The 14593-nt window shown below is 34.7% G+C and overlaps 1 protein-coding gene across 1 annotated transcript in view; it reads right to left on the bottom strand.

Annotated features, from left to right (window-relative positions):
* Window positions 1-1272: 1272 nt before the first annotated feature.
* The window catches only part of Adgrl3 (adhesion G protein-coupled receptor L3), a 722793-nt gene continuing 709472 nt past the window's right edge, over window positions 1273-14593 (bottom strand). The window contains 2 exon segments of the mRNA XM_087908936.1: window positions 1273-9875; window positions 11789-11806. Of these exon segments, the coding sequence (XP_087765062.1) occupies window positions 9076-9875; window positions 11789-11806 (818 nt within the window). The 3' untranslated portion in view covers window positions 1273-9075.

Consider the following 14593-nt stretch of genomic DNA (forward strand, 5'->3'; position numbering starts at 1 on the left):
AAGCTATACTCAAAGGAAAGTTATGGTTAGAAATATACATCTCGGTTTTTCTACCTTCACCTAGGAACTGAAAGCCACCTTCTAGGAGATGCTTTTATAAGACTGCTTCTCATAATTTAGAAAGCCAATTACTGTTAGGGGAGTCAAGCCCCAGAATTTCACTGACTTACATTACTTAGATACAAAAATGTTCAGCTAACAATGAGTGCACCGTGAATAATTCGATTGTGTACTATTTTTTACTGTCTTTAAGGATCTCTGGGTCAAATGATCTTAGGAAGCAGCATGATATCCAGGCAGCATAGTCTCTGAAATCTTATAGAAAAGAAAATCTGTTTAGTTTCACATCTTTCCGATATTTTTAAACAAAAAACCATTGTTTACAATCAGCTAAATCTGAGTGATGATATAAATGGTGCATTATTGCACTGAAAAATAACAGCCTGTAAGATTATTCAGTAAAGACAGAATACTGGAAAACTGCGTATGTGAATGCTAAGAGATATGCTACATGATCTGATGATGTCATAAGCCTGTTGTACGCATCAGAGTGGAGCTTTGATCTAATTTAGAATCCTATTGTTATTATCTAAACCATTGGGGGCAGGAAGATAATAAAATCAGTAGAATCAATAGACACAAATGCTCTATTTAGAATTAACTTAGAGTTAATTCAATCTTTTGGATGATTATTTGCCTATAAGTTCATATAGCACATAAAAATTACATTTCAATATTTAGGGTTGGGAAACACTATTCTTAAAAATGTGTTTAAAGGCATAGAATTGGTATGTGTCAGAAACAAAAGCCAAGGCAGGCTTGTCTAAGGAATGCTTCAACTGATAGAAAGATGTAAGGAATCTTTGCTGGTCTCTTGCTCTCACTTGTGTCCACTCAGTATAGATTGTTTGCAACAGCCTTCCATGTGTGTACTTTACTGCCCAGTGAAAATCCTCAAGATCCATTGTTCGATATTTCATTAAGTACCTTACCTCTCTGATTAAAATGAAAGCGTGGTGGGTTCTTTGCACATGATCATTTATATGATGTAACATAATAATTTAAAAATAATCAAAATCCCTGATGCCATGAAATGATAAACATACAATATCAATTATGTAATCCAAAGTATTTACTAATCCATAGTGTTCCCTTATTTCAAAGAAAAACCTGCAACAACACAGAGCTTGGAAGATCTCCTTTGGCCCAGGGTTCCACGACTGGCTATAATGATTCTGTTTGGATAAGGAAATTAAAATGACACAGAAGATATAAGGCTAAATTTCATTATATATTTTTGATGGCAAGCTTCAAGATCAAAAAGTAAATGAATCACACTTATCTTCCGGTAGGTTACAAATGTCTGACAGATACTTCAAATAGTAACAGTTCTTTAAAAACAAAAGAAAAGCAAGTCCTCCTACTTTATGTCGAGTATGGGAGAGAAGGTTGGCAGGGTTGAAGTACGAGAGGCACAGGAAATACATTATTAGTTATAATCCTATAACTTGAAATACTCCCTCAAAACCAAAACTCTGCAAGTCCCCACATGACAACAGGAACTACATCAGTGATTGTTTACTGACATTTTATTGACGTTTGAAGCTCATGATTTTACAAGTGATTGTACAAAGCACTAAAAAAAAGATAAAAAGATTGTACAAGAGGGAAGTGGGGATCCAAAAGCTTGATATTTTACTGTGCATGGTCAGAAGAATGTCATGTGATTACCGGAGAATTCTCTGACACCAAAGTTGAAATAGTTGTGTGTTTGCTTCTAAAAGTGATCTTTCATATTTGTGAGGAATAGCCTGGTTAGTTGTTAATCTTGGAATTAAACTATTTTTAAGAGACATATCATGAATTAAATTTAAATCTTCTGAAGAAATACAATATGTAAAACTTTCCCAATTATCTGTCTCATGTAAAATTTGTTCAAAGATGTCAACGGAAAACAACCTGGTTTTACTGTTTTTGACTTTACAGTTTATAGTGGTATATCATTTATGTTTTAATAAGTAAAGTTTGCCTGAAGGTCAATGTAAAACAATGACACTAGTCAACCATACAAGTCAGGTAGTGGTTGCACACACCTTTAATCCCAGCAGCCATACTAGTTAGCCACAGAGGCCTGGCAGTGGTGGTGCATGCTTCTAATCCCAGCACAAGAAAGGATTATGAGGAGAGAAATAGGAATTTGCTCTTTTTCGGATGGAGATTTCAAAGAAGAAAGGGCTCTTGACTGTTTTTGCTTTTCTGATCTTCAGGCTGAACCCCAATATCTGTCTCAGGCTTTGTATTATTTGTGCTACAGTAGTTTAAAGAGCATATTAGATGTTAGAATATTAACATCCATGTTAGAATACATAGACAAAGGAGACATGTTTACAAAGCACACACAAACACACACACACACACACACACACACACACACACCCTGCTATCAATAGTTCTTTAAGACTCAACATCTTTTATTATTCAGGATGGTAAAGGAAATCTTTACGCTCCACTGGGGTGTGAAAACCAACATTCAGTGATTTTCCTTGACTTTTGTGATTCAAAATGTCAGTGAAATCATCAGCCACTGGGAGAGTTGAAATTTGAGACTTTGAAAACAATACTATAGAATGATATTCTGCTTTTAGCATAAGAAGTCATGATATCCTAGCTGCTGTGTTCTAAATCTGAAAAAAAAAATCACTACTCCTAAGTCTCGTTGATACAGTAATTTTGTGAGACATCTCTTGAAGTCAAATCAATTATGTTGTCAGGATCATTTTGCCTGTTTCAACCATAAGGGGAAAAATATTAACTTTTAAGCTTTACAAAATTACTGCATGTCTTTTTTTTACAGCTTTTTTCTGTTTAATGCAGCATGAACTTTGGCAGTGTTGGGCTAGTAAAACATATCTAAGTCCTTTGAGTGTAAATACTCTGATTCTGAGTTAAGTAAATTCTGGGCAACCTCCTCTTTTGATTGAAACTTGTAGCATTCCAATATAGAATTGAGTCTAAAGAACAATGTCTAACTCAGATTTTCAGAACCTGAGTGAACTTTTTCCTTCAAGATCTTCCCTTCAACACTCTAGGATGAAGGAAGCATTGGGAATCTCTTCAGATGCTTTGAATTGCCTGGTATTTTAATAGACCAACCCGCGTGCAACTCTGCAGACTGAGTGAACTGACTAGAGTAATTGAAGATAGGACGTGAGGGTAGTACTTTCAGCATGATAGGAATTTGGAAAGTCAACAATATTAATATATAGAACACGTTATTTTGTACTAAGAATATTGGCTGGCTATTTTGTACACGCTTCTAATATCAATTCAATGTACACTAGAGAGCCATACCAAAGCTTTAAAGACCACAAAGCCACTAGTAGCATTAAGTGTGTTCGTGTATAGCAGTCTGCAGAGCAGAGAGGGAAGGTTAATTGAAGCAAAATACTTATATCTTAGAAAAACTTACGACATATTGAAATGTCTTTACAACAAGATCTAACCCTATGAGAAATACCTAAAAAGCACTAAAGTGTGTTGCATTTTCTGTGGTATTAAAATGATAAAAATATGGGATAGTACAATTTTTTTTCTTAGCACATCAGTAGCATCAGGTTCAAAAGCTTTTTATCATTTTAAGTGACTTTTATTCATTCACCTCTCCCCCCCCCCAGAAACCTTTTCTCTATAGTTCTAACGTACGTCTTGGGTAGCTGGACAAAATATGTCAATCTGGTTCTGATTCCTTCTATTCATACTTTGGTTTTAAAAAGACTAGCTTATTGAAAAAAGTTGGTGTCTTTCAACTCTTTTTTGCAATCTTCACATTAAACCAGATTTTGTTTACCTTAAGCATGCTCTATAGGGTACAGGAAAGTTACAAATGAGAAAAAGTACAGTCGACATACTGCTAAGACAGGTAAAGAACAAAAAGAAAGTATTTAGAAACGTCATTTTAATAACAATTTTAAAATGATGGAGGCAAACATGCTTTTTTCGTTCTTGAGAAAAGACTAGGGTAATTACTTAAAATGAGAACATAAAAACTATAGTAACTACCTTGCTGATTGGAAATAAAACACACCACGTTAAAAATTGTAAAAAAGTTACTTCCTCTGAAAACTTATAAAAAATTAAATTGTGTAAACACACGTACAGGTGAAAGACAAAAGACTGATTTTCTTTTTAAAGCAAACATGATATCATCAGGGTAAATGATTGTTGTGGATATGTGTCCCCTATGGCTTAACCAGGACACAAGTCACTATTACAACTATTGACACTTTTGGATTACAAATGAAAGTATGGATGTCTAAAAATATTAAGATGGTTTAAGATTTTCTGATTACAATACTAAGTTTACTCTTTTGAGGCTATTTTATGAACTTCAAGAAAATTCTTTCATAGAATTCATTTATACAAAAATGTTCCCAGAACCTGTTTTTCCATGTGCTTTTATCCCTTCCATGTCTTCAGCTTCCTAAAATTTGATGTGAGGAAATCTAAATTTTAATTAGAAATGCACAGTAATTGTTTATGTGACAAGTTATGAGATACTAAAACTGAAATTAAATTTTTATATTCTGGACTATACGATACTGGGACGTTTGTATTTAGTATTTTTAAGCAATTATTTATGTTAGAGTAAAACACTAATGTCAATGTGGGTTTTGGCATTTGTTTTAAAGACAACACATTTGTTTAAAATCAGATTAGAGTTTCAGGTTGTTTACTTTTGACTCTTTAAATTTGAATTGATGTCTGTTTATAGTTAAAATGGTTTTTGTTTGTTTTTTTACCCAAAAAATATTACAAGGAAAAGGATTTATTTAAATACTAATGAACAACTTCAAAAAATGAATATTTTCATTAATATGAAGAGGGTAAAATTTAGAGTTGATCTATACTTGAGCTATATTTTCCCTCTTTTCAAAAAACTGGAGCAGGTCACTGATGAAAGTTTTAATGTTACCTTTAAAATCAGGGTATCTATCACATTCAGTTAACACTGAAGATTAAAAGTCTAACTTTTAAATATTGTTTTACTGTGCCAATTCTTAAAATTATGTTGGTGGTCTTAAAACAGTACACATGACAAAATATGTTTGAATATAGAGTCACAATGGACTTTTCTTTACAGGAAATTATGAGTAATTTAATTACCTGCCTTTGTTTAATAAATTCCCTGACTTTTTATCTCAATGTAATTGTTCTCATGCCAATTCTTTTGATACATTAAGACTATTCTAACATAAGAATTGGACATTTATTTCCCATGTGTTCAAATTTACTGTATTGAAAACAAAGAGGAATGTCCACAAAATTTAACTGAATTCCAACCAATTGTCTTCTCTGAATCTCTATTTACCTATAAATGTCATCAATTTGCAGTATTAGCTATGCAACAAGCCATCATTACAAGAATCAATTAAACCTGAGGTCCATTAGCTGACAAAGTATCACGTTACTTAAGACTGCAACAAGGAGAAAACTTCAAAAGTGTAAAATATTACAAAAATATTATTTACTAGGAAGCAATAATTGGTTTATTTCATTTACATGACTTTCTCTTTCAATTGGCTAAGTAATGTTCTGTGTATGTACACAGAGTCTATTTGATAGAAATCTACTTCATGGAAGACATGCAAACAAGCATATCACAAATGCCATAGGGTGCTGTAAACCTAGAACAAAAGGTTTCAGAATGAGGAAACAATTAATAGTATTAATAGGTCAGTGACTTTAATAAAATAATAAAATGGTGGATGGGAGGATGAAAGGCAGCTTCAGAACTTTACCTCGTATAAACAGGACTAAATGAATATACAAATTTCTACTGAAATGATGAAAAGTCAAATTCTTTACCCACTTTTTTCTTTTGTTTAATTAAAATCAAATAGGGAATAGACACTCCCTTCATCTGAAAACTTGGGGATTTTAGTTATTCCTGAAGCACAGCAGTTAATATGTATGCGAGGTCTACAATGACCCTTTCATCTTGATGCAAGAGCCAAGTTAACCGATAATATGCAAAGGCCTTCTACACTGGTTTATGTATCTGACTAATCTTTCATCAAGCTGTTCCCTGTAGATATAGGTAGGCTACCTGTCTCAAATTCTGTGTACTGAAACAAAAAGTATCATATAGGAACGTAGCAATATCAGAGTATTGAGCAAGTAGTTTTCCCATTATTTTGTTCAACAAGCTTTTCTCTGATACTGTTTTCACTTAGAGTTTTGAAATCAAAGCACAACTACTTGAAGTTCCCAGAACAGAATGAATCTTTCCAAGGCTGCCTTAGATTGGCCCACAAAGGGATTACCAAATTTAGATTACCAAATATATATGGCACATATATATACATATGTATATGTAAAAAACATTACATGAATTAAACAACTTTTGGGTGCTATCATTACCATTATAGCCACAGGGGAAACTAATTACTTCCAATGCAACTGTTTCTCCTTCAAACTAAAGTGTTCATGAACTTAAAAAAAAAATATATTTATGTCAGCTGACTAAAATGGAATGATCTATGGATTCTGAAGTGACTTTCAGAATAACACTTGCTCTGCTCCAACACAGCTTTCTTCTGTCACAGGATTTAAAGTTTGTATGGGTAACTGGCTAGTCCCACTCTCAACTCTTCCCATCTTGATCTATCATTTGTAAATGGCTAGCGTGTAGACTTTAGTAAAGTAAGCCGCAGAATGTACTACAGAAAATATAATTTGGCAAGTTCATTTGAGTTTTATTCTAACTGGGGCTCCTTGCTCAGAAGCTGCTAGTGGCAGAAGTACAACATTTAGAAGTTCTTTTGAAGAAATTAGTTTTGTCCTATTTTTTTCTCATAAGCTGAAAAACAGAAAGATAGTGTAAAACCTGTCAGACTTATGAGGCATGAAGGTACAAAGGGATGTGAGTCAGAAGACTACAAATGGGAGTCAGAGGGATGGAGGAGGAGATTCAACACAAGGAGTTATCGTTGAGATTGCCATAAAGAAACCTAATACTGTGTGTTCATTTTTAAAGGTCTTCTACTCTTCCTCTACAATGAATATGCTCTGTGCTATTTCTACTGCATCTCTTAGCCAATTGAGTAAATTTACATTTGCAAATTTCTCTATCAAAATGGAGCTTACAAAAAGTGGGGGGGGGGGGAGATGACTTTCACATTGACTTTGTCAAATGTGATATTTAAACCATGGAATGAATGTGTCTTTAGATGCAATAGATGTCTAGTAACGCTTTATAAGTAAGCACACAATAGTCTTTGTTAACTTGCTTGAGTGTGAGTTACTCATCTTGCTTCAGCTCATTCCATTTCCTTGGTTGACTTTGTCTGCAAAACCTGTACCATGCTGTGTTTGTATACTGAACTTAGTTTGATTCCTTTGGTGTGGCTCGCTTGGATCACAAAGGATAAGGAAAGCTTATAATCTGAAAAAGGAAGAAAGGAAAGGCAAGAAAACTGAAAAGGATACTTGATAATATAGTACATACGTCCAAACAGTCTCTTCTAAATCTCAATCAGTTGTTTATTGGTTGGCAAACAAGTTTCACTTTTACAACAAAGATTAGTAATGAGGTCATCCAACTTGAGACCATACAAAATGGATCATAAATTTAAAAAAAATTATATGTGCTGCTAATTGACCATTTGTATTCCTACATTACTTAAAATCCTGTCAAATAAATAAATTTTCCTGTTAACAGAAGACTTCAAAAAAAATCATTTCAAATTAATTTGACCTTTCAACTCTCACTACGAGGGAGTGAAATTCCTCTAACAATTGGTAGTGCAGGCACCCTCATGGGGGTCACGCTGCGCATTCGGCACTGGGACGCCTATGGAATACAGCTTTTCACATGCGGAAGCCCCTCTAGCTCTATAGACACCTCTTCTATAATCATCGCTTCTAGAATCATCGCTACTGCCTTGGTGATGAACTGCTTGCCAAATATGCTTTGCATTACAACAGATGTGCCCGGGAAACATAAAGTTTGTCCTGCTCTAATTGGCAAAACGGTTCTGGAAATATTCGGGCTGGATAAAGATATATCGTGAGGGAAGGACGTCTAATTTTATTTATTTTATTTTATTTTTTGTAAAAAATAATTTGTTTGCATTACTAGAAAATGATTCTTATAAAGTGATAGCTTCATTTCTTTATTATTATTATTTTTTTGCCAGGTGAATTTTTAAAGAAAAAAAGAGGGGGGGAGGGGACAAAAGAAAAAAAAAGAAAGAAAACAAGAAAGGAAGGAAACTTGGCTCTTTTACTGGTAGACAAACTTGCAAGACTAGCACAAAAGAAAATTTCTTCTTCGCCACTACATTAACAGGACTCAAATTCTGGAGGAACGGAAAGCCGACTATATGCGCGATGCTAGTATCTGTACATTACATAGAAATTGTTCAATTTGTTTCTGTCATTAGTTTTATCATCAGTTAATACAGCAAATCATAAAATATGCACTTAGCATATAATTCTAGAATTCCCCTCCGTCAGATTATTCATTGTGTTGTTTTGTTTTTGTTTCCCACAGCTGTTCCCGCTGTGGTGAACTCAGGTTGTGAGTGACCATGAACCGCTAGGTCAGACAGTTCTGCTCTGCTTGCTTCTACGGCCGGCCAGCACTCCAATCGAGATGCAGCATTGTTACTAATTTCAAACCGTTGTTCTGGCCTTTTTTTAAAAAACAAAACAAAACAAAACAACAGGTCCTTGTGATTCTAGTAACAGAGCATCAGAGATGTTAAAACAAACACAACATAATTCAACAAGGCCACAATAAGCGCCATTTTCTTCATATCTCGTTCATTAACATAATGAAGTCTCCATCTGAGGGGAAAGGACGGGGAAGAACGGGGCCCAGGAGGGTCTCAGCAGTTAGCTTTCTCCCCTGGGCCGACTAAAAATTCAAGTTAAAAAAAAAAAAGTCAGAGAGTCTCTCTTTCGAGAACAGCATCAGATGTCGGAGTACACAGGTTGACCACCGCTTCTGTCAACTCAGAATGGTCCACTGGGTGCTTGCAGTCCTGCTGGGTGCCATCTCCGTGCCATCTTCTATAGACTAGTGACCAAGTGCGCGGGTCCTTTGGAAGTTCCCTCCGGAGAGACCCCGTCTTTGTTGGGAGGAACTATGAATCCATCGCTGCTGCCGCGCCCCAGCTGGTAGTAGGCGTGCAGCGGGTGCACGTGGTTTCTGGAGCCCAGGTTTGGCATGCTTTTGTAGTAAACATCTTCGGCGTCACCACCCTTGGCCGCTGCGGCTTCGGTCTGGGTGCTGGTGGTCACGCTGTCTGCAGCGGGCACGCCGGCCAGGGCCGGCATGCTGGTGTACAGAGAGTCCCTGTGCGGAGACTGCAGATCTTCTGTGTGCTCGTCAGTTAGCAGAGGGAAGAAGCTCTCGCTGTGGTCCTGGGGGAGCCGTCTCCTGCTGTAATGGTGTGGCTGGTGGTTCTCGGTGGAGTAAACCCTCGGGGGCAGCAAGGGAGCATCAGATTCCTCATGAATGAGTTCCAGGCCCAGACTCTCCTCATGGTTAAAGGACGCTGCGTCATCCAGGACTATGGCATCATCTTCACTCCCACTGCCTAAGTTGTTCACCAATTTGTTCATCATATTCCGGTTCTGTTCACTGGAGCGCTCGTGGTTGTTCAGGTACGAAGGGATATAGTTGGAAGTGAGTTCCTTTAGGATCTTTTTCTCTAGGGCGGTCTCGTTGTGGTTATAGCCACGGTCTATAATTTGCACACAGTTGCTCAGGTATTCACCGCCAGCAATGCTGTAACTGTTGCCATGGTTACCATTCAGTGGTAGAGTATCCATGACACTTGTATCCCTGGCATTGTTCAGAAGCCCCTCTGAAAAAGATTACAAGACACTATGACATTTATATTCAATGAGCCATTGAACACACACACACACACATACACACACACAAACACAAAAGTAGAAACAGTCATGGAATCTAAAATATGTATAAATTGCTAGCATCTTAAATATAAAATGGAAAGAAACAAAAGCATATTAAATCTGTACATGTCAGATTTGTATATACATGTCATGTATGTATATAAAATTCAAAAACTAACAGAAATGTTTTAAGTAGAAAAGAACTACTCGAAAGAAATTTTAAAGAAAACTATGCTATTAATTTCCAATTTCACACAAACAGAATTTGATACATGAAGTGCATTTAGCTGTAACTGGCAAATTAAAATAAGTTTTTATATAGTCATTTGTTGCTTTCAATTTATACACATCAAAGTCAGTTAAATCATCATCTCTAACTTTACATATCTCTGAAATAGCTATAACATAATTCAGGTGTGGCACTTTGAATATGTAATTCAAAAATAAAAAAGCAGCTTTTGGTAATTTGACATATAATTTAGGAAGATTAAAATAATTGTTGCATACAAAGCCACAAAAGGATTAGATTAAATTTGCAAGTCATGAAATAATGCCCAGTCAAATAAGTGGCACATCAAAATAGTTTATAAATACTTTCAAAAGCGTTTGGATTTTTTTTGTATTTTTTCTACTGTAATCACTTTAGTTGTTACTATATATTAACCCATAAGTTATTATTCAGGGTCACTGAGAAATACTGCAGAAGAATGTGTAAAAACACAGGGTTTTATTCCTAAAAGCAGGACATCATTATTAAAAATTACCATCTTATAGTGACTGATGACTTGGGATTTATTAAAATTTACTTAGAGAGAAGATAAACATTTTATTCTGGCAAGAAACAGCTGCAGGGAAATAAATTTAACCACAAACTTCTTCAAGGTTTTTGCATTCCCTTGAATAAGCAGAAGTTCAAGAATCTATAATAGTTTCATAAATCACTTTGAGCACATCCACAAAGGGAAAAAAAAAAAAAAAACCACCTACACACTTAGCCAGTGCTGATAAATAAGGAAGGGTATTTCCAAAAAATTTACTTGAAGAATTCTCTTAAGCCTCACAATACACTTCTAAATTGTGAAAATATAGCACCCATCCTATATCTGTGATGCACTTGTATGTTCATGAAAACCCAGTTTGATGATCGTTGAAACAACATGTCACATAGATGCCAATTTTATATGGACTTTTCATTGTTTTGCAATCAAGTAAAACAGATTTCAAAAATAGCACCCCGTGAAATCCATTAATAAGCAGTCACCACAGACATAGGCTGAAGCGATTTATTTTCATGTCATAAAATATCCAGTACACAAATTCACAATGTTAAGAAAAAAAGTAAATGCTTTCTTAAAGTGCTGCATATGACAGGTGATTGCCGTTGGAGAGGCTGGGACGATGTGCGTGAAGGTTATGAGTGTGGTGCTGATGCATTGAAACACGCTGTTTATTTTTTATTTTTGTTGTCAATGCATTTGCTATTGGACTTAAAACAGCCATAGAAAATAAGGTGGGCATGTTGCAATGGGACACATTTTTAATGATGGGATGCACTAATTAAAATTAAAAGTTTATGGGTTACTTTGCAAAAAAAATTGCTTAATTTAAAAACAATTTAACTCACACAAACACTACATGAGACTTAACAATTACGTTGATTATGTGACAGAATAAAAGAATCAGACAACAAAGCGTCTAATCTCTATTAGCAGATATTTATAGAAGTCGATTTATAGGCTCTTTCATTTTGAAAATTGTGAGATGAACTGTTTTTAATAACTACATCATCTATATGTGATGCAATAAAAGTGAACTGAAAAAAATTACATTTGATATGCAATGTTTAGCTTTACTCCCATACTTGTCTCTCTGTAGGGCTCTAAACGACAGCATGAAGAAAAGGAAAGAAAAAACAACGAGTAAGCTCACAGCGACAATAGGAGAAACGTGAGTCAAAAGCAAATTGATGATATGCAGAAAAAAGAGTCACAGGATATCATTTCCACTGCCCCCAAATCCATGGGTCTGTGTTACATGGTTTTTCATAATTCAAATACTAAAATGTTAGTCAAAATATAAGAATCCTCCACCTTAATACACACCAGTCCAATGACGCTTTAGTGTTTCTATAGCTTGCAAATTTCATATTCATTTACATTACACTTAAAATTGTCACATGAACCAAAGAATAAAACGAGGATGAACTTGACTATTCCTTTCTCTTTCCTTCTTTCTTTCTTTCCTTCTTTCTTTCTTTCTTTCTTTCTTTCTTTCTTTCTTTCTCTCTCTCTCTCTCTCTCTCTCTCTCTCTCTCTTTCTCTCTTTCTTTCTTTCTTCTTCTTCTTTTACTTTTTGCTTTTTTTGTTTTATTTTGTTTTTTGGCTTTTTTTGTTTTTTCAAGACAAGGTTTCTCTGTGTAGTCCTGGCTGTCCTGGAACTCATTCTGTGGATCAGACTAGCCTTAAATTCAGAGATCTGCCTGCCTCTGCTTCCCAAGTATTGGGATTAAAGAAGTACATCTGGCTAAACTATGATTATTTCTATCACTGCTTTGTGATACGATATATATGTGATAGTGGAAAGGACTCGCTAAAGCAACACCATATACTTTTAGAAAACATTAGTGGAATTAAAAATAAAACACAGAAAGAAAACTGGAGTTGTTTTCTTTGGTTACTTGTGTCTCTTCTCTTTGCCTGTACAAGGGTTACTTTCTCCATTGTACCTGGAGAGATATTGAGCTGTTTAAAATAAAAGGATCAAGGCTGTCATTTTTGAGGTTCACATTAAGAAGATGTTTAACTACAGGGAAAAAATTAAATCCACTTAGTATTTTGTCTCCCAATATGTGGAAGAAAAGTTTTCATCCTCAATAGGAAGTTTCCTTTGGATTGTAGTATCATCATACTTAACAAAATATTTTACGAGTAGATGTTCTAAAAGATAATCCCAAGAAATTTACTCTATGGAGAACCTATCTGTAATTCAGAGCAGAACAATAATTATTTTTGCTGTTTTGTTTAAAGGGAAGTTAAAATAACTGGAAATAAAATCAGGACAACTCCTGGGCCATATCACTTTAGCAGACTCCAGCTTGAAATTCAACGAGTTTTATTTTTTGAGATTTTTGTTAGTGTATACAAATTGTACAATCTTATGAGTTGATATTTTTATATCTTCACATTTTGGTCATATTTACTAGCTAAAGGAAGAGTTTTTATATTTAAGTATTGATTTACTTTTCATAAAAGACGTCACATTTTAAGAGGAAGAGGCAATCACATCTAAAACTTGGAATTAGCTTAGAAGGAGAATTTAAAATAAACAGCTAAACAGTTTATCAACAAGTCAAATGCTTCCCAGCTCATTGTGGTTCATTAAGTGAGGCAACTAATATCAAAAGAGCCTGCACCTGACTTGATGCCACAGTGCTAATTCAAAAGAGCAAGAATCAGAAAGGTGGTCAGAGACTTCTCTTGACTTTTCTACAATCTCTTGTTCCGTGCCACAGGCTTTAGAAGCTATCAGGAAATATTAATTTATAGTCTATTTAATTTCTCAGTCCAAGCAAACATGTTGTATTCTTCACTGCATCCTGTCCTCGAGTTTATGTCTTTCTTTAAATCTTTGGATTTGAATTCAATTACTGTGAAAAGTTCATTTATTTTAGTAAAATCGTGACGTTTTCTCCATACAGTGTTGTTTTGACAAGTTTTTCAATGAAACGTATTTTCATAAAAATTGAATTTCTCAGCCAGGAGGTGGTGGCACACGCCTTTAATCCTAGCACACTGGAGGCAGAGGAAGGCGAACCTCTGTGAGTTCGAGGCCAGCCTAGTCGAAAAGAGCTAACTCCAGGACAGAACTACAAAATACAGAGAAACCCTGTCTCAAGAAACCAAAATAACAAAATAAAATTTTAAAAAAGTTGAATTTTTCTTACTGACAAGAAGATAATGGTCCAGAAATACTATGCATGAGATTTTAAATATTTCCTTACATAGGCATAATACAGATGTATAATCTTCATTTTTATTTCTAACTCTATATACTTCAATAATACTATAAATAAACTTTTACAAATTTTAAGTAAAAGGCATTGCAAGCAAGTATGAATACTTTCATTCTATATGTTCCAGTGCCTGAGCAGCATGGGCACAACTGACTTAGAGGATCCACAGACCAAAATCAAGCGGTAATTCAATATGAACCACTCCAGTACATACCGAACCACCTATATTTCATGTAAGATTTCCCCTTGCCAGTAAGAATGTAAGTGCATTCATCTGAAAGCATAAGATTAGCAGCAATATAACAATTACCAAGATGTATTTCTGGCTAGTTTTTCAAAACTTACTTCAAGCACTATTACAGTTCTTTAATTTCTTAAAAGGAACTATAACATAAATAGCTATGTAATTTGAACTTTGACTCTAAAAACAAAGTTACTTAAGTTTTTTATTTAAAAATAGCTCACAGAATTTATTAACTTTACTGAAAAAAAGACAAATTCATCTGGATGAAGCCTTTGTATATTTATTAATAACTTTATATAACAATGTCTAGTTATGGATGATATAAAAAACACTGTGTGCATATGATATTTTAAATTTTACATTGTAAAAATTTTGCATCCATATCTTTATATTCATTTTGTCTAAGTTAC

The sequence above is a fragment of the Myodes glareolus genome, chromosome 8, assembly GCF_982192425.1.
Source record: "Myodes glareolus chromosome 8, mMyoGla1.1, whole genome shotgun sequence".
Lineage (NCBI taxonomy): Eukaryota > Metazoa > Chordata > Mammalia > Rodentia > Cricetidae > Myodes > Myodes glareolus.